This window comes from Accipiter gentilis, chromosome 8 (genome assembly GCF_929443795.1).
Source record: "Accipiter gentilis chromosome 8, bAccGen1.1, whole genome shotgun sequence".
Lineage (NCBI taxonomy): Eukaryota > Metazoa > Chordata > Aves > Accipitriformes > Accipitridae > Astur > Astur gentilis.
The window spans coordinates 32,348,924-32,373,776 of NC_064887.1; the positions used below are offsets into that span (position 1 = coordinate 32,348,924).

The 24,853-nt window shown below is 40.4% G+C and overlaps 1 protein-coding gene across 2 annotated transcripts in view; it reads right to left on the reverse strand.

Annotated features, from left to right (window-relative positions):
* Positions 1 to 24,853, reverse strand: part of SMG7 (SMG7 nonsense mediated mRNA decay factor) — a 54,605-nt gene that overhangs the window by 25,131 nt on the left and 4,621 nt on the right. For both annotated transcript variants that reach the window (XM_049807494.1, XM_049807496.1), the window contains exons 2-5: positions 6,640 to 6,671; positions 5,244 to 5,361; positions 4,116 to 4,248; positions 690 to 861 (exon numbers count right to left, since the gene is read on the reverse strand). In XM_049807494.1, coding sequence (XP_049663451.1) covers positions 690 to 861; positions 4,116 to 4,248; positions 5,244 to 5,361; positions 6,640 to 6,671 — 455 coding nt within the window. The remainder of the gene's footprint in view (positions 1 to 689; positions 862 to 4,115; positions 4,249 to 5,243; positions 5,362 to 6,639; positions 6,672 to 24,853) is intronic.

Here is a 24,853-nt window from a genome sequence, read left to right on the forward strand (position 1 = left end):
TTTTGAAATGTTTTTTCCTCAGATCCTATGTCACAGCTTATCAGTTCTTACGTAGAAATATGTTGTGCCAATAGCATCACATCCAGACAGCTACAGAATATTTTTCATACTTCTCTGCACAAATCAGCAACTAGATCTACTTTTAGGTTGTTCCAAAAGCAATTGCAGATTCCTATGAATACAGAACTTTCTACAACACACAGTTCTACTCTAATCAACAAAAAAATAAACCTGTTGAACTTGATGTAAAAAAGAAACCTTGTTTATGAAAGGCTGGATTTCTAACTGCTGCCTTTGTATGTAAGATTTAAAAGTAATGTTCCGAAATGGACAAGTATGCTAGCCTGCTGTAACAAGCTTTTGTAATAGTTACTGGTTTTAACATTTCACTATGCCTACCAGCTATAATATGATTAGTATGCTAGAAGACAGATTCTAGCAAATCACTAGAAAGCTAGTGATTAACTGTCTCCACGCATTAATGTGTAACGCGCATTACAAAAGTCTAACAGCATTACTTTCCGGACCTTTCCCCCTGCAGCAACCACCAAACATACAATCAGCTACTAGCTACTGATTTGGAGCACACTTGGTCCAGCAGTTGCCCAGAGTATGTCCAGATCCCTCTTCGTGCAGGCTGAATACAGGTAGAACTCAATGATCCACCTCTTCTTCCTTCAAACACTCACCAATATCTCCAAGGTGGACAAGGCAGTGCTGGCAGATGTAAGAGCAGGAGCTAGACTGCGGCTTCACTATGGCGCTGGTGTGCGTCTGTTTATTGCTAATGATTCCCAGCTGGGAAGACTTTACACGACATGGCAAGTCTACATTAAAAACTGTGCACAATTCCTGTAATAACTAGAAAAACAGGTCTAGTTTAGTAGCAGCTAGAGACAGTAATCAGAAAAGCACTGAAACAATTGACAAAACTAACAGAGCATCACTCGGAGGCACAGATTAGCTAAACATATTTGAAGTGAACAAGCCTAGGTTACTGAAAGGGAGACTTTAATTTACATTCTCCATACAGAAGTCACTGAGCTCCATTTTTCTGCCCAGAATCGTAACGGGAAGTCTTACTTCTCTTCTGTAAAAAAGAGCTGTGCATCCCAAACCAGTAAGCAACTCAATTCTCATGATACTTAAATTACCAAGCATGCATCAGTGGAGATTGACTATAAAAGGTCTACAAATCTTGTTGGTTTTTGTGATTTTGTTTATTTTGTTGGGGATTTTTTTTTTTGTTTGGGGTTTTGATGCTGTTTTTTAAGTAGGACACAAGAGGAACACAGTTTTTTACACCTTGATGAAGTGACACCATTCTCTGAAAATAATAGAAAGGAATGCCACTCATCGTCTGAAGAAGCTTCTTCCAACCTAAGAAACAGCACTACCCTGACTTAAAATTTAGAGAGAAGCCAGAACAAAACCAAGTGTGTAGGCAATGCAAGGCAATAGTGGCTAACAGCTCAGTGGCCGAGTTGTCAGTAAATATTTGTCCTAAGCTAACAGTGAGACTCTTCCAAAGAACAAGGCATCAGTTACTTGTTCAAATATCTTGAAAGCTGATTGAATGAAAACCTGAACTTTGCCATTCTAATTAGTGCTTTTGAAGTTTTTCCTAATGGACCACAGCAAACACTCTGGAAAGTAACAGTAACCACGTAGCAATGAAAAGTGCTTGTTATACTGTGTTACAGGGTTAAAAATGCAAGTAAGAATTGAGAGACTTTCTCCCAGCCAGGAACATACTCAGTGTCCAAATAAAACAGACCTGCGGCAGAGCTCCACTTCCAGATAAAGGCATAAGGAAAGCTGAGGGCTGACAGAGATGCATACTCTGTCAACTGCTAAACATGCAATGCGGTGCTTTTGCTTGCTGCAGAAAAAGGTTTGCGTTACACTTCCCTCCCGTTTTTCTCTTTTATACAGTAGATAAAAATCCCGAAATGCAAGGGATCTCACACCTGAAAGCTAGATAAAAGAGATAAACTTGACATCTTCCAAACATGCCGAATTAGAATTCATGCTCTCTTTCAAAGGTGTCATTTACGCAGGCCTCACAGTTAGAGAACAGGTATCTTGCCCGAGCAAAATCTTTAGACTAAAAATGGGACAATTAACATCACAGCAAACAGAGAAAGATGAACCAGTCTGTGATGTCATACACAAAAAGAGCAAAAGTCCCTGATACACTTCAGGGAAGAACAAGGCTTTTGCAAGACAAATGGTGGAGATGGTAGAAAACCCTTGGCAATCATGCTACAGCCTGTCAAACTGGCTGTTTCAAATAAGCAGCTTTCCAAAAAACAATGCTGAAGGGGAAGAAAAAAAAAAGATAATCACGCAGATCTTGGAAGAAAAGCTGGGGTTGCCTTGCAGATGTTCAGAATCAAAGTAGGAATTGATACAGTAAGAATGACCTACTGTGCATGTTGTAACCTGAAGACTGTGCAAACTAGCCATGACAGAAAGTCTATTCAGACCACTACTTGAGATCAAGGATTTAGCAGTGACAATGTTCCTGAAGCATACACCAAAGGAGGGGAAAAAAGGAAAGAAAGGCAAGTTATCTTTAAGGCCATTATCACACACCAACTCTTATTATCCATAATCTACAAGCTGAAATCTAAGAGTGGAAAGAGTGTACGCAAGAGAGCAAAAAAACAGCAGTAAGGAATAAATACATGAATAAGAATCACACCCCTTTTGCAATTAAATTAAAACCTTGCAAAAAATACTTAGTGCAAGACCACTCACCAATACAGCTTTGCTTAAGGTGAAGAAAAGCTCCTGTAACTGAAGTTAGCAATTCTAAACAATCGTTGACAAAAATATAGAATTAAGACTGAAGATGTGCTTGTAAGCCTGGGAGTCTTGATCAAAAAAAAGCAAGACATTATATGTTGTAAATGCCACATAATATTCTTGGGGACAACCACCCTACTTAAATGCACAACCGTGGTGGGCACTAAATTAGGTATTATTCAGAAAAAAGCTGTATTCCAATATGTAGAAAGTATATAGACAGTTCTCAGAAAACATTAACTCAATGCTCACCATTGGTGTTAGGAGTTACAAGGAAGGGACACAGAACAAAGTACGAAACATTAAGGCATCCTACATATCCTCAGTGTATCTCCATTTTGGAATTCAGTTCTGGAATAACTGGAGCCCAGAACAAAACCAATTATCTTTGCTTATCCTTTGTTATATAAGGGAAGTACCACGTTTTTTAAAATGAAGAGGAATTATGACAATGGCCCACAAATTCATGCATAATAATAAGAAAGTGAATGGGAATTTTTAGAGAAACAGCAGAAAAAAGAACTAAGAGTACAATGAAATCATCAGTTAACATGTTTGTTCAGCTTGACATTTTTTTGTGTCATTGTTTCTCTCAGACATTAGAACTAAAATACAGGATTCTTCACCACAGATCACTGCAGGGACCAGAGTAAATGGCTTCAAGAGGGACTGGAGAGTCAGTGAAGGCTAGACCTCCTAATAGCTAGATGACTCAGATACAAACTAGCTCAAGAAGGCAACATACCCAACAGGCAGAAAGCAAGAGACTAGAGCTTAATGCGCACTCTAAGCAGTCACAGCAGACTACTGCAAGAGACAAAAATATGGGGCTAAATGGACCTTTGATCTTACCCAAAGCAGTGGGTTTTAGGCTTTAAAGCAGATTCTATTAGAAGGGAACTTAAACTGTTGCCATGTTTTTATGAAGCACCAAAACCAACTACTAGATTCACAGAAGTTTCAGATCAACTCAAGGCTGCAGCTGACGGAAAGAAAGCACATCACCAGCTTTGTAGTCATGTTCTACTGAAAGCACCAGTGTTAGCAAGGTACACTGCTTGATCCAGAACAGCAACAGTTTCCTACGCTAAGAGAAAAGAACAGATTTTCCCCACCTGAAACCGATTCTCCTGCCCTTCCTCAAAAAGATTAATACTAGTTCTTCATGCTGGTATGGTATCAGAGCTCATCTCTCATGGAGCGGCACAGGAGAACTCACCCACATGCAAGCAGCATAAGGCTGAAGCCTGCTTGCTTCCAGACTATGCAAATATACCACAGCCAACATCTTTTTTGCAACTCACCTGTGTGTAGAAGCCACTAGCTGCCTCTAAGAACAGAGAAAGGTTCGCCTGAACTTCACTCCGATTTGGATTTGCTCTATTTTTCGCCTGACCCTGTAGCGTTGTGATCTGATTTTTAAAGGCATGATTCCAACTGAAAACAAAATAAGTGTTGTTTGTTTTTTTACTCTGGAAGTGTCAATGCAGATAGCATAAGCAACAGGAAAGAACTGTTTAGTTACATAGCATCAGACATGAAAATGAAGTATATTCAAATTCAGGCAACATTCAGATTACAAATAATGTTAAATACTTAAGAAATACCTTTTCCCCACCTCTCATAACTAGAGAAATCAATCCCGATACTGTATAGCCAATACTGTAACAGCATTAATATTTGCTTGTAATTGTTTTGTTTTGGGCAGCATAGTGCTCTCTTCTGAAAACAGGATGTGGGGTATAGAAAGTCCAGTTAAAAATCATTCAGCATCTGGAGGCATGGACAGGACAACTCAGCCAGCCTACTCATCTTGCTTCCCTCAGAGTGCTGGAAGAACCACACACCTCTCAACTAAACCTGTTACAACCCGTCTTAAATAACAGGGAATGGACTCAGGGCATGAAGAAAACTCAGCAGGATCTTCCCCTGATACTGGGGTGCTCATGGCACATTAAGAAAAGTTCTCTCCTGATATTCCTCCCTCTGCCCAGCCCTACCTCAGAGGGCTTAAAGCGAGGGTCTTTGGCAGCTACTCAACTCCTGTGAGACCTTGCTTAAAGCTCCAGGTGATTACATCAGGCAAATTTCCTCCTTTCTGGAAACTCCAAACTTCGGCCCTTCCGTGACAGCACAGAAGACTGATGTTTCTTTGCTCTCTCCTTTCCATGTGGCTCACCAAAACCTGCTCCTGCATGACACAGCTGCTGCTAATTGCCAGAGGTAAAATACTAACCTATTGAATGCTCTTCATCAACTCTGCAGTGCATTCTCATGTTTCATCCACAGCACAGCTCTCATTTTAAAGAAAATAAGACAACCATTTCACAGGATACAATCGCTTTTCTGGAAGCCTCAGGGTTTCCTGCTCATCAGCCCAGATTACATATAAATATATATATATACACACACAAATTTATTGAGGTACTTACAGGTCCTGCTCCACTTTTTTATCTAAAGCATATTCCAAATCGGTCACTAGCATTTTCTGATATAAGTCCTGTAGAGCCTGTCTGGACGTCCAGACTTCTGCTGGACCCAGCTTTGAATCTGAGCAACAAGAGAAAAAACAAAGACACAACAGTTTTTGCAATACTCAAACTTACTGAGTTATTCCAACTGATTTTTCACTCACCCACCAAAGTAAAGAACTTAGCACAGTGTAAGACACCCAATGCCAAACACGTGCTTTTATCACAGATTCATCAGAATGGTGAAATACAAGAACTACAGAGGGACTGGGATCACTGATTAACTGATCAGTCTCCTACAACACCAAAATTAGACATAAGCAAAGTCAGCAGCTGGCAAGTTAAAAAAAAAAAAAGAGACAGAAGGAGGTGATTCTCTGCAAGTCATTAAACTGCAGAACTTCTTGCCACTAGATGAATTTAGAAAAATTTCCAGAGTAGCCTGAAAAAATTAGCAGAAAAAGAAATCCATCAAGGGATGCTAAGTAGGACAGTCCCTCAAGCCAATACTGTTGGTATTTAGGAGAACATTGTGGACAAGTACTACTGCACACTTGCCATTTTCTAACTCTTTAGTAGCCATCTGCTTTCCATCACCAAGGGTGAATGCAAACACTGCTCCCTGCTATCTCCAGTTACAGAGTCCAATTTCCCCTGCCTTGTAAAATCACCTCAGCTGGGGCTGTGGGAGCACAAGGGATGGGCCCCACCCCTGAGAAACCACTCTGCTGATGGTGTAGCCGCTCCTGCTGGGTCAGATGAATCCAGGCAGTTATAAGGTTCCTACGGGGACTACACCAACCAGCTACGTGTACTTCGCCAAGGTGGTAAGCACAGCTGAGCACAGGTTCATTATGCAAGCTGCTTGTACTGCGTGGCTGATACATTAATATAAAATATACATATTCCATAAACACATACAGCTTAAAACATAGCTGGTAGCATTTCATAGCATCTACAGGCTGCACTTTCATAACACATGTAGTAGCATTCAGATCAACATTTCCATCACCCAGGTTTCTCAAAACCATCCAGATTCTTGCTAATCCCAAGTACAGCAGTTCCTGTGGTAGTCTGGACAGGAGTCTCTGGGAAAGGAGTAGGGGTGTGACCTCCAGCTCCAAATGCTTTAAAACACCCAAAGTCAACTTTAAAAATACATGTATTTTAGATACAGGAGAGAGGGGCACAGTTGTTAAAATGCTATTTATTTATACACAGAGAACAAACCTTTAACATAACATCACACACTTTCCAGAGAATTCTTAGGAAAGATAAGCATAAGGAACACAAAAGGAAAACAAAACCAGGAATCAAGTATTACCAGCTAGATCAACTGCATAATAAAGGCAATTACCTGTCATGTCAGCCTTCAGGACTTCTGCCTGCCTATAAGAAAGCAATAAAACAATAAATTAGAAGCAGACTGATCAAAATAATCGAATTACGCTAAAGCACATTCATGCAGCAATGAGCAGAGAAAGTGGGGCCAGCTCTGTAGAGGCAGCCTACAACCTACACTGCTATAGTTTACCCCATGCAGTATGAATTTGAGCTACTGTTGTTTAACAGTAGGATTTCTTCTAATTCATACCATAACAAAAGTCAACTGTTCACTTTTCCCTGCTTAGCTTAAGTCTCTTTCAGAAAAAATATAAAGTAGAAAACCCTTACACAATATTTTAAGCTTTACCTGCCAGCAGTGTCCTGCCAATATTAGCAATACCTGCTTACCTGTAACTGGAAATTTGATAGTAACTCTAAGTTGTCACATGTGAAATGCAGTAGCCAACACACAGCAAAGCAAACTCCCATCAGTGCCTGGTAGCACACTGCTACAGCCCTCCTGCCCCTCTGTCCTGCACCAGCTTTCCTTAAGGAGAGGTGATAAAAGACTTTGTATTCCCCAGTTTCCTCTCTTCCTTGCGCTGCCTCCTGAAAGTCATGGTTTGTTCAGATTTTCAAGAAGAAAACATACAGAAAGAATGGCAACTACAGGTGACCAACTACCACTCCTTCACTGAACATCTCTGCAAATCCCCACTGTTCATGGAGGCTGGCAAGCAGTTTCTCAAATAGAGGAACATCAGGACACAGTCCTCATTAAATAAATATTTACAAATGGTCATCAATGGCTGGATGGAGCAGGCAAACAAGATGCTACAGTTAAGCACTGTGTCAGTGGTACATAAAACTTCAAGGGGCAGTGCTGCTGGCCTCTCTGATAAACACAGAATTAACACAGGGCAGGCAGAGGCACAAGGGACACAAGGCTGCCTGGTTTGGCTAGGTTTTTAGTGGAACATATCCCTTTATTTTGCTACACTCAAATGTTTACATATATTTGCAAAGAGTGTAAGCTTTCCATACCAGACATGAAATCCTTCTAGCATATGAAATACCCACTTCCACTTGCCTCCCTCAGCAAAAAAACTAGATGGAAGTCACACTGTGACTAACATGAAAGTCAGATGCCAGCTTAGGAAATAATGGAGAGCCAGGAGAAAGCACCACCTAATCCCTAAAGACGCTTCAGAAACAAGCATATACTCTCTCTTGCCAATGTGAAGTTGTGGTGACTGTAAAAATAGTTTTTCAGGTTTTTCTGGGTTCTACCTACTGGCCACAAATTATAGGGAAGGTTTTGAGATCCACATCAGGATTAAAAAGATATCACAATAGTTCCAGCGCTTCACTAGGAAGATGTATACAGGTATGTCCCTTCATAAAACTTCTATTTATTAAATGCAAGAATTATCTGTAGCAACTCAGCACAGTCACCACAGTATACCATCCAAGAAGCAATGGGATGCTCCAAGGGCTCTAATTAAGTTAAGAATATCTTAACCGGTGCCAGAAGTAAATCTGTACATTCCTCGCCTGCTTCACAAAGTTACTCTATTTAAGATAACTTCTTTGAGTTTATTTCTTTCAAGAAGGTGTTAATTCATTTTTTCAACTCCTAACAAGAGGGAACACTGGAAGAAGAGATAACCTATTATTACTGACAGAGAGACAAGCAAGGAAAATTGTAGATATTGTGTCATGAGAAAGCTGAAAGGCCAAGAAACATTTCTGCCTCATCCACATGGAGGTAATGAAAGGGACTCTCTCCCCATCGCTGCAGCTAGCAGGATGGGAAAGAGCAGATCTTTTCCCCCACACAGCTAAGAACCACCAAAAAGGATGGCAATCTCCTCTGCGTGCTGTGCCTCGGGAGCCTCTGCGACGCTGACCTGCAAGTCTAGTCAAGCACAAAGCTGAGCCAATTCTGGGATGCTATGACTCGGCAGCTAGAAATGCCACTGCTCAGAAGGAAAAGCTGACTTGCTCAGGTGCTGAAGTCTCTCTTTTTTTAACGGCCAGCCAAGTTAATACAGTTTGGCTCGCACTTTAAACACCTGCCAGTTGTGCAAACTTTTTATTTGAGCTGAGAACACACTCTGTGTTGCCAAAGCCATGAATCCTACTGAGAGGCTCAGCCCAAGCGGGACATGCAGTACTGCTCCAGCAAATTCTCCTCCAGGCAAAAAGGCTCTACCCTTTAAAAGCCAAGAACTGCTACTCTGAAAATTACTTGTGCAGAACTACCTTCCACTATGTTAAGCACTAATCTTTAAAGGGGGAAATACAAATAGCACCACTATAAAGGCTTTCTTTTTATAAAGTTTTGACTAGCTGTTGCCTGGAGAATTTAGATGAAGAGAGCCTCAACCCCTACATCTGTGCAACTGCTGACAGATGCTCTGTAAATGCATAGCCCTAACAATATCTCTGGACCTGAACTTTCACCAAAACGTTTTTTTAGAACACCTTTTTTGGAAGACAATACTCACAGGCTTACAGAACAAGAGCCTTTAGCGCCAGTCTCTTCACTGGCCATGAAGCAAACTGCCTTTTATATTTTATAAGCTTGCAAGAAGCTACACTAAGGTGATTATCACTGTTTTAATAAAATGTATATAAGTTATTTCAATACCTCCTAGAGGCCAAAGGAATTAGTAAAGTATATCTAGCATTAGCATGCTCTGTTTCTCATTTCCACCTAAAACCAACTTTTATTTAAAACAGCTGAATCTACCATGGCTAAGCCAGGATAAGAGGGGGCAGCCTGGCTACCAAACTTGTTCTGCATCAGTGGCAAACTATTAGCACCTCAAGAGAAAAGATGCATTGCCTGTTCCTCAAACAGGCTTTACTGAAGAGCTGATGCCAATGCTCAGAGTCCTAGGTGGCACAAATCAGAGTTCACCGATAACGGCAAGAGTTCCTGACCATGCAAATGGCTCCTTGTATTGTCAAGCATCTTTTAACAAGCTTTTTTTGTCCATATATTTTCTTGCACTGCCCCATATTGAATTTGCGTTAGAATGACTCATTCTGGTGCAAAAATATGTTGCCTGCCAGCAGCAGACCTGGTACAACTTGCTTACGCATTCTATCATTTCAAGAATATCCTCTGCCTCCTTGCCCAGTTGGACTCAGCCATTCAGCCTTCAAGTCAGGTTTCCCCAAGTTTATTGGTCCAAAGCCAAATAAGCACGAACCATAGTTCAAAAAATCATATTTAAGCATCACTGTTAGATGATACAGCATTGTGATAACTGTTCTTTGTAATTTCCTAACCAAATATAAATTCAGCCCATGCTTTAGTTCAACTCAAAATTCAAATACAAAAGCCTTCCACTCAATTCAGTAAAATAGTCTGACAGCCAAACAAATTTTCATTTTATGCAAATACTTGAAAAGCTTCAAAACTTTAAAAGACAGTAGTAAGGACCTTCTTTTGATGTTACAAATGCATAACATACATTAAAATTTAAGTACCCACAGATGGCAAAGGGAACTTTTCTTCTCTTAAAAACCTGGCTGTATATAAAGTCCAGGTTTGCTGTAACTCAGGGGAACTCAGACACTACGTTTAGCCTGGAATGAATCACTGGATTTAGCAAAGGAAGGTAAGACAGACACATTTCATTTTTCCGTTTTCAAGTTTTTACCATTCTTGATCAATTTAGTCTTCCCTAAGCAGAAAAAGAAAACAAATTGTTCCCCTTCAGCTGATAAACACTACAGAAGCCCCACATATATAGGGATGATTCTCCCACACACATTTTAAAGTGTTTAAACCATCACACTGAGAGCTTGAAAGGTATATTGACAGATCATGTAGTAGGCCTTACACTTTCACACTAGGATGGGTTGCTTAATTTGCTCTTAAAATCCTACAAGAAAAGATCATACAACCTCCCTGGTTAACTATTCTATTGCTCAGTGATAGTCCAGAAGTTTTTTCTGAAACACCAACCTAAAGCCCCACTGCTGCAAACCAAGTCCTCTCCGCAGCATACCCAGCTGCCATGCAGAGCTCCTGATCACCGCTTTTGTCTAACAGCCACTTGGAAAACCAAAGACTTAAATACATACTTTGAACAACCAGTTCTCTCTTCCAGGCTAAAACATCAACCTTCATAAATCAAGTTTTCTAATCCTCTTATTGCCACCCAATTTCAAACTCCATTCATGTACCACTAAACTAAAGGATCTATTTTACTGTCGCCCCCAAAACAGCTCATCTCTGTTTCAATACATATTCTTCAGTTCTGTTATAATTCAAAGCATGCATAATAACAAATTTTCAGTTCTGCATACACCACGCTGCATTTGTAAGAGGGTAATATCAGTTCTACAGAAGCACAGTTTTGTTAACAAGCTTCATTATCAAGCACAGAAAAGCAAATAAAATTAAGCTCACATTTTCAACACAGGAGTCTTGTGTTACCCAGTTAACACCTGCTATTTCTGAAAGTCCAACAGGTCAAAGTCAAGCTTCACTTACACCACACTTATTTATGCAGTGAGGATGAGCCAGGCATGACCTGCTATGGCACAACAAGTTCTACAAAAAACGTGGAAAAACCCCCACCTCACAAAAAAAAAAAAATCAACAAAAAACCCCACACCAAAAACCACCCCACTGAACACAATACTCTGCTTTCCATCATGTCTAAAGGGGAACTCCACTTGGTTTTCCCCTGGCAGCCCTGAAGCATCAGCAGCTGTATCAGTTCCCTTATCAAATCTCAGTAACACAAACCCCCTGATAAGGAATTGAGGATTTTCAGTACTAGAATGGGTAATGAGTCCAGGCAGCTGGGCTTATAAAAGCAATCAGAATCCAAACTAAAAACCATATTAAATGGTCAGGGTAGTTTCACTCCAAGCAGGAATTTATATGCCTGCAATTCTCTCCCCCAGAGGTACGCGCAGAAATTGTCCTGCAATGAAAAGTGCCCACAGCCTAGCGAGACTTAGCAGGAGGTGACTGATTCAAAGGCTCATCAAGGGCACTGCCAGGAAGTGTTCCTTCTTCTGAAACTGAAGAAGAAGATATAGAACATATATAAAAGTAGGAAATCTATCATTTTGGGTAAGGAAGGAAAATTTTCCATGCTAGCATACTAAAAAGAAAGTCAAATACACTTAATACTTAAAACAAACTAATATTCTATTTTAATCATTCCAATACATGGCAAGGCTCACACCCAGAAAGAACTCCAAAGCAACATCCAGCAACTAATATTTTAGATTTTCCTCAAAGTAATAGTTAACTTCAACAAAAATTTATAATGGCCTCAGTGGGTTTCTTGTTTGTATTTAAGCACACCCATGCTGATCCAGGGCAGTGGAAAGCAGTAGAAAAGACTAACAGCACAGGCACTGAATATTCTACAGCAGATTTAGGGAAGAGTTGGTTTGCTCAGAAGCCCCTGAACACTGTACCCAAGACAGCATTCACATCTGGAGTTCAGCACTGAGCAAAAATTACTGTCTGATACAAGTGGCTGACAGTTTTATGGGAAATAAGCATTCTTCCTTCCACTCCTAAGAGTAACCACTAACACTTGCTAAAATATAAAGCTTTATTAGCAGTTTTTAAAGACTCACTGGGCACTAATGCTTTACAGCTGGTACACTTTGCTAAAGGTTAGATTTTGAAAGATACAGAAATAACTGACTTCCCTGAACTATTTTGTAGACAGCAACTGTGTCTCTAACTACAACCTCCCAAAGGAAAATATTTTCATAGCAATCTTAGGATTGTGCACAAACCTAGATTTTTATACCTGAGTAACAGTAACAGGGAACTTGCAGTTAAACTTCATCTTTGATATTTTCTTCACCTTTTAATTCAATATCACCTGAATATAACAGGCTTCAGACAGCATCTCCAGTTAACAGCCTGACACATCCTTTTCCTGAAAGGGTATCTGGATGGAGTCAGGATTGGGCTGCAGTATAGGGAGTCCGATATAGATTTTACTTACTTATTTGTGTATAGACTTTACCTACTCACTTGTGCATCAGATATGTACTGTTTAACAACTTTTTTAAAGCAGCTTTATCTTTATTGAACAAGTTCTTAATGTTCCAAACTTGCAAGTGTTGCCACCTAATTTAAATTACTGTAGTTTTTTCATAAAGTGCTGAAACCACTTGCTTCAGAGCAAGCAGGTTTTGGTGATGTCAGCTCTTAATGACATAGCAAGAGATCTTCAGGCTGCGAGTCATCGAGTTAAATGCTCTATGTACCTTTGACACTGAAAGGACACTCTTCAGAGATATGGCAATGAAAACCACCTTCAACAGTACTGCTTTATTGTCAATTTTACGTGCTAACTAGTTTAAAGCTTATTATTCCTGTTACAGGCAGCTGAAGCCAGTGTACAGCTAATTTCTTTGACCAGTGGCTTTATCAGATTATAGCTGTAGATCAAAGCCGCAGAAACAATTAATTCAGCATCAGTGTAACTGCAGGTAAAAAAAACATCTCTGCAAACAGATGCTAAAGCAAGCAATCACTACCCGAATCCAAACCCTCTCCACAGGGAATCCTGCTCTATTACCTTCTTGTTACCACCTCAGCTGAGAGGAATGGTGAGAAACAGGGACACAGAATAGGATTATTTTTTTAATCCCACCTTCCCCTTTTCTCCTAGTCCAGGCTCTATTAGAAGCAAGTCATAATAATCATCCTCAAAAAGCAACCACCAAAAGCAATCCTTTCCAAATTTTATCAGAACTGACAATCCTCCTCCCTGGATAAGAGTAAAACTACCCTCAGAGTCAGCTTCATTCAAACTCTTTTTTTCCCTCCAATTTACTTGAAGTCAGTTGCTTTGCCTCAAGATGTGCCCAAAGATAAAAGCTACCCTAAGGGAAGTTTATATGTGCTTACTCTCCGATTTAACCTACAGGGAGGGAAAAACAAGTCTCCTACCCTGCTCAGGCTTCCAGTGTTCAACTGTCTCCACTGAAGTCGCCACTCGCTCTCATTACAGCCTAGAGCTCACATAAAGCACAGGAGTGAGCCTGAGCCTTGTTAGGAGAGCAGTGCTGCAAAAGTGAGCCTCAGAAATGGGATCCTGTCCCTATAGGCTGTCATTCAGGATCAGCAATATGCCTGTGTCTATTCCATAGAGTTCTAAAATTTAAGTCAGGAGAGTAACGTGCAAACTAAATACCCAACAATCTGTATTCTTCAATTCAAACAAAAATAGCTTGGAATAAATGCGCAGTTTTAAGACTAGCTCAGGAAAGCTCAGCTGTGTTTTCCATAGTCAGTGCTTTGTAAAGATATTTTAAAAATACTATGCTGTTCTTCAACTTTCCATCTTGACCTACTATTTATCTGGAATTTTACTGGAGCCATAAGGGAGAAAACTAACCTCTAAATGGATGTTGCCCATGAAAGAAAAGCACAAGAACTCCAATCACCTTTACTTTGTTTACCTTCCAGAAGCTGACAGCGTAGGTCCGCAGGTAACCTTGACAGTGTTTTCAGTATAGAAAAATTAAAAGCAAATATCTTTTCATATTTTAAGGAATACCTTTAAGTGAAAGTTTCTAATAGGAAACAGTCAGCAGATGAATACACTTATGGAATACTCCGTTTCCTTATCAGCATCCATACAGTAACACATCTACTGCATGGTCTGACAACACATCAGCTTTGCAGTTGACCTGAGAACAAGTCAATGGCAAAATGTTTCACATAGAATATATAATCCTTCTGTGTATCTCCTTAAACTTTGCACTATCCATTGGTCAAGCTAGTTTTTGAAAACTAAAGCAATCTTAAAGGTGTGAAGGCACAAAAAATTCTTCAAGATTGCCTTGCAATCCACTCAACCATTGACAGCCAGCTCCCTTAATCTACAGATTTTGGAGAGAAAAATCAAAAAGCTCTGCTCACTCACTACCCACAATGAGGAACTTTTGGTAAGCACACAGAACGGTTATTACTTCTTATGACTATGGTGCTAAGCAGGATGTGAGAGGTTTGCATCTGAACTACCTTACTTCCCGTGGTAATTCCCACAAGGTTTTGAGACTGAGCAAGGAAAAGCAATAGAATTACCTTCTGAACAAACAAACAAAAAAACTCCAAACAAAAAGAACGCCCCCTCCCCCCCCCCCCGCAACAAATTATGCCCTTGTAATATTACTATCTTTGCTCTTTCAATTCTGCCCTGATTAGAGTGCACACAATACCAGGTTTCAGCTGTGATAAATACATTGTAACAGTAGTACTCATTTGTTATATTACAGTTCTTAACACCAGTGAAGATTTTATCAAGAGCTGGAAACTGCAAAAAATAGGTGTTAAAATAAGTGAACATTATTTAACTTCTTTTAACAGCTTTTGCATTATGAAAACCATGTCCAGAATTATGGAAAATGCAGAAATCAGAGCACTGAGATCAGATTCAGATGGATATCATCACATCAGTTTCAGAAAGTTATGCTATTTAAGTCAGCCTTGCAGCAGCCAGATCAGCTAAGGTCAGGCAGCAGATGCCAACCCTCCCTGGACATTGTATGAGATCCCCCAGGCAAGTGTACAGTATTCAGTTCAAAGGCTGGTACTTACATAGTCAATTTAGTGACATACTCTTGCAACACTGATAAAATATGCCCTCTTGCCTGTCTGTGGAGCTGAAGAGCAGAGCACCTGCAGCTAGGAGTTAGTTACAAAGGTGACATACATTTCCCCTTGGGAAGTTCACCCCACTTTGCATGAAGAGAGCAGTATTTGCAACCCTGTAAGTCCTGACTTTCAGCTCTAGCAGCTTCCTGCTGCCTCTAGCCTCCACTTATAGCTTGGGATATAAAACTGAGATCTTGCTGATTTTCAGTGTTTCCTATGGACCCCTTTCTTCTCAATCCCCAACTCTGAAATTACCCCTTGCCCAGCAGCAAACACTGATCCATACGCTCAGTCAAGCTGAAAATGACTCACATGTACAGAGGAAGGAATTACCATTAAAGAGGATTCAGTTATTGGGATTTCAAGATACTGTCTTCCCTGCTGAGCAGCAGATGGGGAAAGAGCAAATATATTACACGTTGCCATCAGAGGTGGCAAAAATAAAGCGCAAGTAACCTGTCATACTGTGCTTGTAGCAAGTTCACTACAATAGATACAGTGGAGTTCAGCATTTTGAACATGTGCTTTCCAAGCACTAACACTGAGATCTATGCCCAGATACTCAAGACCTTCAGAAACACAGGGCCTAAAGCAAAATTATTTAAATTATTCATTGCAGTCATTCAACAATTGTATGAAGCTGGTTTTTGCCCAACCCCATTCATTTTATAAACTCACAATTATGTAAACATCACACAAAACACATATCTATGCACAAATGTGACATACCCAGAAGTTTTAAAATAGCTTTTAATAATTAAGAGATTTTTTCAGTCTGGAAGGACACTGCATGGTTTAGGCAAGCTATGACAAATAACACTCAGATTACATCTGAGTATGATCCTAATTGCAAGCTGCATCTTGGAAATTATTTTCAATTCTCCATCTCGAAACTAAATGCAAGCCACACTCTGAAAGCACAGCAATGGCACGAAGGCTGAACACCAGTCAGGGAGAATTATATTGGCCATTTATGATAATTAAATGGGTACTCAGTGCATCATTGCCAATAGTTTACAAGAGTCTCATTAGCTGCTCCCCATTCTCTATCAGAAACACATAGGCAACACTGTTCTGAAACATACTTTTCAACTTGAGAATATTCAAAGAATTATTTTCCAAAAAAAAGTATGGAAATAAGAAAAAGAAAGAGGTGGAATCTCCTACCACCACAGGTTTAATGCAGCTTTATCAAATACAGTAATTTCTAATGGAAACAAAAAAACACAAAAACCACCACCAAACCAAAAAACCACAATCATTAAATTATCACCTCAAACCACACAACCAGCAATATTCACCACATATTTCAGCAAAAGTATAAACATGACACAAGGTACCAAGGATACCTGTTTGAGCTGCATGGAGCTATGGGAAGGAGAGTTTGTTACTGAACCTCAGACTCAGCTTCTGTTTTATCAACACACAACTGTCCCAAAGCCCTCTGCTCTTGGTTCTCTTCAGTTTGCGAGCATCTCATCTAGATGGGCTGTCCGCCACAAAACCCAAGAGTCCACCACCAAAACACACATACTCCTGGAACATGTAGAAGTTGCTCTCCTATATGTGTTCAGCTGAAGGCGAAACCTATGACCAATCCAATCAGCTCAGATCTAGCAAATTTTATTAGCTGACAAGGAGTGAAGCAGCATGGATACACTACTACGAGTACTGCTCCTCTCTAGGAAGGGTGTAGCTTGAAGCTTTTGAGCCCTGTTGAACACAAATGGGTCCTGAGGAAAAGCAACCTGGCTGAAGTGGTGCAGCTCACTCGGCCGAGTCCAGCTGAGCTCCACAGCTCTGCTTGCAGCAGGTCCAAACTGCCTTCGAACGGAGCTGCCACCACCACAGCCACTGCCCTGCGCAGCACTCTCAGATACTGCCAGTTAACCAGTTACCTACCTTTCCCATTTAAAAAACGAATTAATTGGTTAGGGGCAAGTGTCTGAACAAATTTCTAAATTCCAAGGTTAATCCTGCTTTTAGGGATTAAACTTTTTTATAAAAATAATTTTATTTCAAATTTAAATCTCAATACCTTAGCTGCAGAACTAAAAAGGACTGTGCCTTAGAAGTTCACACAATGTTCAGCCAACTACAGATCAGCATCTGCTTTAGGAATCACGTATGGAAAATTTTTTGGGTTTAGCACATCTTTATTGAACATAAACCAAACTGCAGTTTTCCAGACTACAGTCTCCCTTTCAATAGTTAGACCAGATTGTTCATTACATTCATTTTACCTTCTGCAATGGCTGAGGAACAGACTCCATAGCAATAGACTAACACATCTGGCCTGAAGATCAAATCTTGAGGCTGCAAAGGACCTCAAAAGATTATGTAGCCCATTCACGCCCCGATGTTATTCCTGACAATCATTTGCAATGCTTGTTTTTTAAGTCCTCCAGAGGCAGATACCTCCATACCCCAAAGCAGCCTACCCCAGCCACCTTGCTAAACCATTTCCACATGGCACTACGTCTTGCCTTAAAGAATCACAGTATGCCTTGGGTTCACCCACTCTAGCTCCTTCCTCCCACCAAATCCCTTAGCAAACATCACCAGCCTCGCTCAGTGCACCCCTACCTTCATAAGGTGGTGAAGACGCAGGGACTGTCCTCACCTGGTTAGATTGAGAAGGCATTTTCTGAATCTTTGCTGCATATTAAGCAAGAATGGATGATGCTGGGAAAAGATTCAGCATGTGACTACACAATTACTGATTATTAACTTAACACTTGTGCATTACTCAGGTTGCACAAGCCAACTCAGCCCTGGCATTTCACTTTGCAACCACAATAGCTTGGATCTCATCAAATGCTTTGTATAGTATACCAGCATGTCCAAAACAAATTTTAAAATAGAATAATTTTGGCACTGTATTTCAGCATTTGACAATAAAGCATGGAAACTACGTGAATCATGCTGCTCTAACCCCAAAATCTGAAATCCATATGTTCAACAGCATTTTCAACCATACAAATAAAATTTCCTGGAGCTGAATCTTTAAGGGCCAAAGATCTTGTCTTTCTGATCTGTCATTCCTAAAAACAAGACAAGACACTCTTGGGCCACGTCACTTAACAATTCAGCACAGCAGTTTCTAGTTTTGGAGTCCTCAAAGAACTGTTTCAGGAATTAATAGAATCAGTTATACATAATAGAAAATACATTTTTTTTATAACCATCTTTAATGCAAAGAGTACAGCATTTTACCTGATTTTGAAAGAGCATCCCAAATTCTGACTAAATAATGTAATGTTACAGGTAGACAGATCACTTTTTTTAGTGTTCATTTCTGCCTAGCTGTCTGTAATGGAAGCTACCAAAATAGTCTGTACTTGCACAAGCAGCATCAGCAAGCATTTTACACCTTCATTAGAAAGATACTGGAAATGTCTTTCCAGAGAGTTTCAAGCTTTAGATGTTATTTTAGTCCTTGATATCAAAACCAGAAGATGAGTACTTCAGCTGAAGCTGGACTGTACACCCAGCAAGCCACAATCCCCTGCAACTGTCTTTGCCCCAAGCTCCATAACTCCTGCAGTTTACCTAAAACCAAAATCTCTAGAATGAAATAGTCAGGCTATGTTCAAAGTGAGTGGAGAAACTCCCAGAAGTTCATGCCCTACCATAAGCTATGCAACCTGCTCCTAAATTAAGGCCTTCTGTATTAATTCAAATGAATGTTGACAATGCATATTCGGCATTTTACCACTTTTTTTCTAGTTAAAGATTTCACATATATGTTCAACTTCATGCATATTAATGGTATTAAGACAAACTGAAACACCTTCTAGATTTTTATTGTAAGTTTACTCTGCATCTTTTAATAATTTAATTTATAATCATCAACCCATGTAGAAAGCTCACCTTTTTCTTCATATTGAAGTAACATTTCCTCTATTTTACTTAGTAACTGCAGCAGGATGTTGGAGCTCCAAGAGCTGCTACAGTTTTCATGTTTTTATACATTCAGTGGGTCTTTCTTTAGTATTAAAAAATGTGGCTTAAATCCTTTAGACACTATTCTTATTGCCATTCACAAAAAACAGACCCACTAGTATATTGGCTTTTTCCAGGGAACAGCTGGCTAGATCAAGCCTCTATGCTCAGAAATTTTGTCACAGCATTGTCCTCAACAAGTATTTACACTACTTCAAGACAGACAACTAGCACCTACTCAACAGACAAAAGTCTCATCCCATCCTTCTTTCTCCCCTTCTTCATAGGTACAGATGATTAGCATTTCTACTTTAAGTTGTAATTATTAGACTAGTCTGGAAAAGCTACCCTGAAGACCCCTCTTAATAGCTCAAGTGTACCTCAAATTAAGAGCACAAACGCTCAACGGCACTGCCAAAAACAGTACTGACTGCAGAAGGAACTGAAGCTGGAGGCTGTCAAAGGTTCCTTGCTGGCTACAGGAAACCCTGGTTTAAAAAAAGATTATCACAGTCGCGGCTGTTTGACACAGCAATATCCACATGCTTTCTTCAAATCAGTGAGACTAAGACAGGACATGGCAAAGCAAATACCAGGAGACTTTCATTGCAACAGAGAGTACAGTAACAGAATTTATAGGATTATCATAAAACAAAGGGGAAAAAATAGTCTTCCCAACAGATTTATTGAAAATTCCTTTCCTTCTCTTCCTGACAACACCTGTAAGGAAGTCAAACTGTGATAAATAATGTAGCACAGACCACTGGGGAGTCCAGGGGGCCCTAGAACAGGCTGGCTGCAAACAAACTGCCCTTTGCTGTAGCCTGATCAAATAGGAACAACTATCAAGGCCTCATTAAATCAAAGCCCCAAGAACACCAAAGTCAGTCTTGAATAAAGATTCCTGATGCCCAAAAGATCTGTTTTACTGCATCCAAACAAAAAGTCTAATCTCTGCCTAAGGTTCTATAAAGTAACTTAAGAAATTTTCCCCAAGTTCATTTAGCAGAATCAATCTTAAACATTTCACTGGAAATATTCAGAATTAATTTCTCACTTCATAACAGCTAGAGAGCAGCTCTCTGAGATAATTCAGCCATACGACAAGTGGGGCCTGCAGACTCAAAACAGACAATGCTTCAGAGGGCGGGGGAGAGGAAATAAAATAAAAATCGGCTTACACATACCAATATTAGATGAGGCAGAAAACTGTTCAATAGGGCTAAGCACTAGGGGATACTTGCAACACCACAGACAATGAAATTAAAATATGAGAAATAGACTGCTGATGTATTAGAGACATCATAAGTACTTTCAGAAAAATGACATTTCTTTTCCCTAAAGGTGGAAGAAAAAAATAACTCTAGCAGGACTCCGAAGTACCTCAAGGGTATCTCTGATTTGAGTCCCATCAGTGAAATTCAGTCTGTCACCCACGGCTGTGTAACAATCCCAAGAGACTCCTCAGCCTTCTGGTTCCTTATGATAATCCCTTGAGTGCAGAAGCCAGTGTGAATAATCCGAGAAAAGTCCTACTGGAATACAGAAAGAAGAGAAAGCAGGCCTAATGTTACTCAAAAAGTTCTTATTCCACCCCAACTCACAGCATTACATTGATCTGAACAGGTAGCTGCTGATTTATCTCAGAAGAATTTAAATACACAGCATCAGAACACTGCTTAAGCCATTTCCCCTTTGTTGTTGTCTACGAAGTCCCCAAGCTTACAAACAGAAGTTCTTCTTAAACTCAAATGGGAAGAAAAGCTGTGGCCAGACAAGTCTAGAAACATGGCCTAAAGGCAGGACTCAGAGCACAGCTGCACAAGTGGAAGCTGGTGATGAAACCAGTACCACTGTAAAGCTACATTCAACAAGATACTGCATGCAGTACAGCGAGTGCTCAAGAGGCACATACAAAAAAGCCACCAGCCCTCCCTCCTCTATGAAACAGTGAGAAACTATGGCCCACAAGTCAGCTCCATGATTCCTCATGTCACTCCACAATAAACATTGTTAGCCCTCTATTTTCACTGCAGTAAGATGGAGAATTAGAGTTAAGATGCCATACTCCATACTCCTCCCTGAGCACAGGAAAACTTATGCTTTACCAAACACCACTGAAATCTATGACCTCTCTAGTAATACTTTAAGAAGTACAGGACCAAAGTATGCAAATCTGCTAATGATTTAAGGAAACAAATCTGTGGTTTTATTCCCCTCCTGCTTGACAGCAGCTGTGCAGCTTTCCAGTGAGAGGACAAGCCTCAAGTTCAAAGTAATAAAAGCAGTAACTAATGTCCTCCCACATACACTCCTTATACATTATAGCTGCATTTCTTAACTGCTCTTCCACCATTCCTTACTCTGAGGACTCTGCTCCTGCTAGTGGATCTCTGCTGCTGTTGTGAAGACCCAATGGTAGTCATAAAGAACCTTGTCCTGGTTTTGGATGGGATAGAGTTAATTTTCTTTCTAATAGCTGGTAATGTTTTGGATTTAGTATGAGAATGATGTTGATAACACACTGATGTTTTTAATTGTTGCTAAATAGTGTTTAGACTAAGTCAAGGATTTTCCAGGTTCTCATGCCCAGCCAGCAAGAAGGCTGGAGGGCCACAAGAAGTTGGGAGGGGACACAGCCAGGACAGCTGACCCAAACTGGCCAAAGGGATATTCCATACCATGGGATGTCATGCCCAGTATATAAACTGGGGGGAGTTGGCCTGGGGCGGGGGGGGGGGGGGGGGGGGGGGGGGGGGGGGTGCAGGTCACTGCTTGGGAACTAACTGGGCATCAGTCTGCGAGTGGTGAGCAACTGTATTGTGCATCACCTGTTTTGTATATTCCAATTATTTTATTATTACTATTGTTGTCATTTTATTATCATTATTATTATTTTCTTCCTTTCTGTCCTATTAAACTGTCTTTACCTCAACCCACAAGTTTTACTTTTTTCCCCCAATTCTCTCCCCATCCCACTGGGTAGGGGGGAAGTGAGCGAGCAGCTGCATGGTGCTTAGTTGCTAGCCGGGATTAAACCACGACAGACCCTTAAAACTCTACAACCCCCAGCAGCTCCTCATCCAACCAAATCAGCAAACTATCCTCTCCTCCTTACCCAGCCACCATACACACAGACATGCGATTACTCCTCTTCCATACTGATTTTTGCTGGCTGAGCAGCACAGGGAAGATGCCAAGGCACCTGTCCATCAAGTCTTCTCCTATGAACCCAAGCAATCCTGAGCAGTGACTGCAACCAGCCTTTTCTTCTCAAATGGGAAGCACCAAGATATCTGAAAATGCGTGCAATAGCCAATGTGGCAAACTGAAAAGCAGGGCAGCTTCACATTCCATATAGATTGATGTAAATAAAGCTTTAAGTTGCTTGAGGTAAAAGTTAGCAATACAATTCAAGTGCCCAGATCAGCTTATTTGGAGGCAAAAAACATCTCACTGGAGCAGGCTAGGGTTACTTCTTATAAAACTGATATGTGGAAGATAAACTCTTAGGACAGAAGGAACAGATTTTATGAGTAGCTTGAATATCACACATGCTTTATATTGAGCACTTAAATAAAATAGCTAAGCATTCATTAAGCAAATTTTAACAGGCAAATGTATATTACCATGCATCAAAATGAAGAAACTCAGCAAAACCCCTCCAAACCCCTATATTCAGGGAAGGGGACAGCCTTCTGAAAATGCCTTGCTGCAGCTTACGTGCCCCATCAAAACTTCAGATAAGCATCACCTGGTTTCGCTGCCACAACAGAACCTTCTCCTTTTCAACTACATCAGAACATGCAGGTTAGAACAAGAACTAATTGCTACAAGAATCATCCCTGCCATCAAAAATAAATACAGCTGTAACTTTACTTACACTAACCTGCACTTCTAGGTCACTGGAACAGTGTTTTGCAAGTAACCTCAAAGCACAGCACAAAGAAAGCCTGGTAACAGCGTCCAAAATAAGCTGTGTTCTGCAGCAAGAAAGAAAAGAAAAAAAGGGGAGACTCTCAGCCCAGACTGAAAACAGGGGTACTCTTTGTGACAGTGATACCAGCTACATTCTCTACATATAATATTCTCTATATATATTCTATATATAGCTACAGTTATATTCTAGGAAATGAGGCATTATTTACTAGTGTTATGGGTCAGTGAGTACTTTAATGATAGTGAGCACTAGAAGAGGCAGTCCCACCCTGCCCTTACTATTAGTCCCTCATTCTTGTTGCACACAACCTCACTCCTTTGGTCAGCACGTGTGTGGTAAGATGATGAATGGGATCAGGAAACCATCTCAGGCTAAATGCCATAGGTAGAAAAACAAAACAAAAGCAGTTTTAACCTAGTGTAGTTCCCCAGTCCAGTTCACTGAAGACCTGGCCATAAACTTACACCATCAAACCAGGGCTGAGGGTGAGAGGAAGAATGACAAACTTCTGTCAGGAGCAGTTCAAGTTTAAAACACCCTTTGTCTATATGGCCAAGCTTTTGCCACGTACTAAGCAAGCAGGGTCAAGTACTCTGATTATTGCAGCCCTCTTCCCTCTGGCACGCATTCATACATAGTCACCTTCCTGCCAGTCCCTTCACCAGAAAAATATGCCCACCACCTGCTAAACTGCACATGCATTCCAATCCTCGCTATTAACTCCATACAGAGGAGCAAACAAACTCCATGCACAGAAAAGCACATGCCACGGCTGACGTGAAGCTCTGCACGTGCCGATTTACACCAGCTGAGCTCTGCCTGCTTCTCTCTCAACAGGCACACTCATGTGGATCAGTCTTCTAACTAGCTAACTTTGATAAAGTTAATGGCAAAAATCAACTTTGAGACTTCTATCCCTCTGTTGAAGACTGCTAAAATTTCTTAAAGGCATTTGAGAAAGAGGAGAAAAAAGGTGATAAGCAGTACATTCACACAATCCTTGTTTCCTTAGGAATCTAGGCTTGAAAAAAAGTATCAGAACTATGATAGCACACCCAGCCAACTGGTTGACTTTAGCACAAGTTGACCCTGGGTGGCAGGATGCTCAATAATCCAAATCCCCACGACAGGAAGAAGGGAGCAAGTAATAGCTGCCCAGAGACCTGAGGGGTACGGTGCGTGTCTTGGGGCTCTCAGCAAGATGAATTTCCTTAAGCAGAAAGCTCAGAGGAGAACTGCATAACATTTTTATTGTAATTCTTTTTACTTCATAAGTCACCACAAAACCATTGTTGATCAGTAGTAAATAGTAATCATCATCAGTCTTATTTGCCTTTTTAAACCATTACCCTCAGCCTTAAAGAAGAAGAATAAGTGTTGCTCATACTAAATATTGGCAGCAATTCTAGTTATCAAGTGTCAGAAACACCTTGTATGGTTAAAAAAAAAAAAAAGAGAGACAAAATAAGAAGGGACACTTTCCCTTTATGTTCCCCCCAAAAAAACACTGTGCTATGAGGTGCCTCCTGAAAGGCCAACACAGTATTTCATCTCTCCACTACTTCTCCCCTGTTTAAAATTCAAGAGTAAACAATGTATGAAAGTAGCATTAATCATTTCAGAACATAAAAAAGCTGGAGGGAATACTTTCCAAGACTGACTGGTCTTGTTCAGATAGCAAGGCAAATCAAGAAA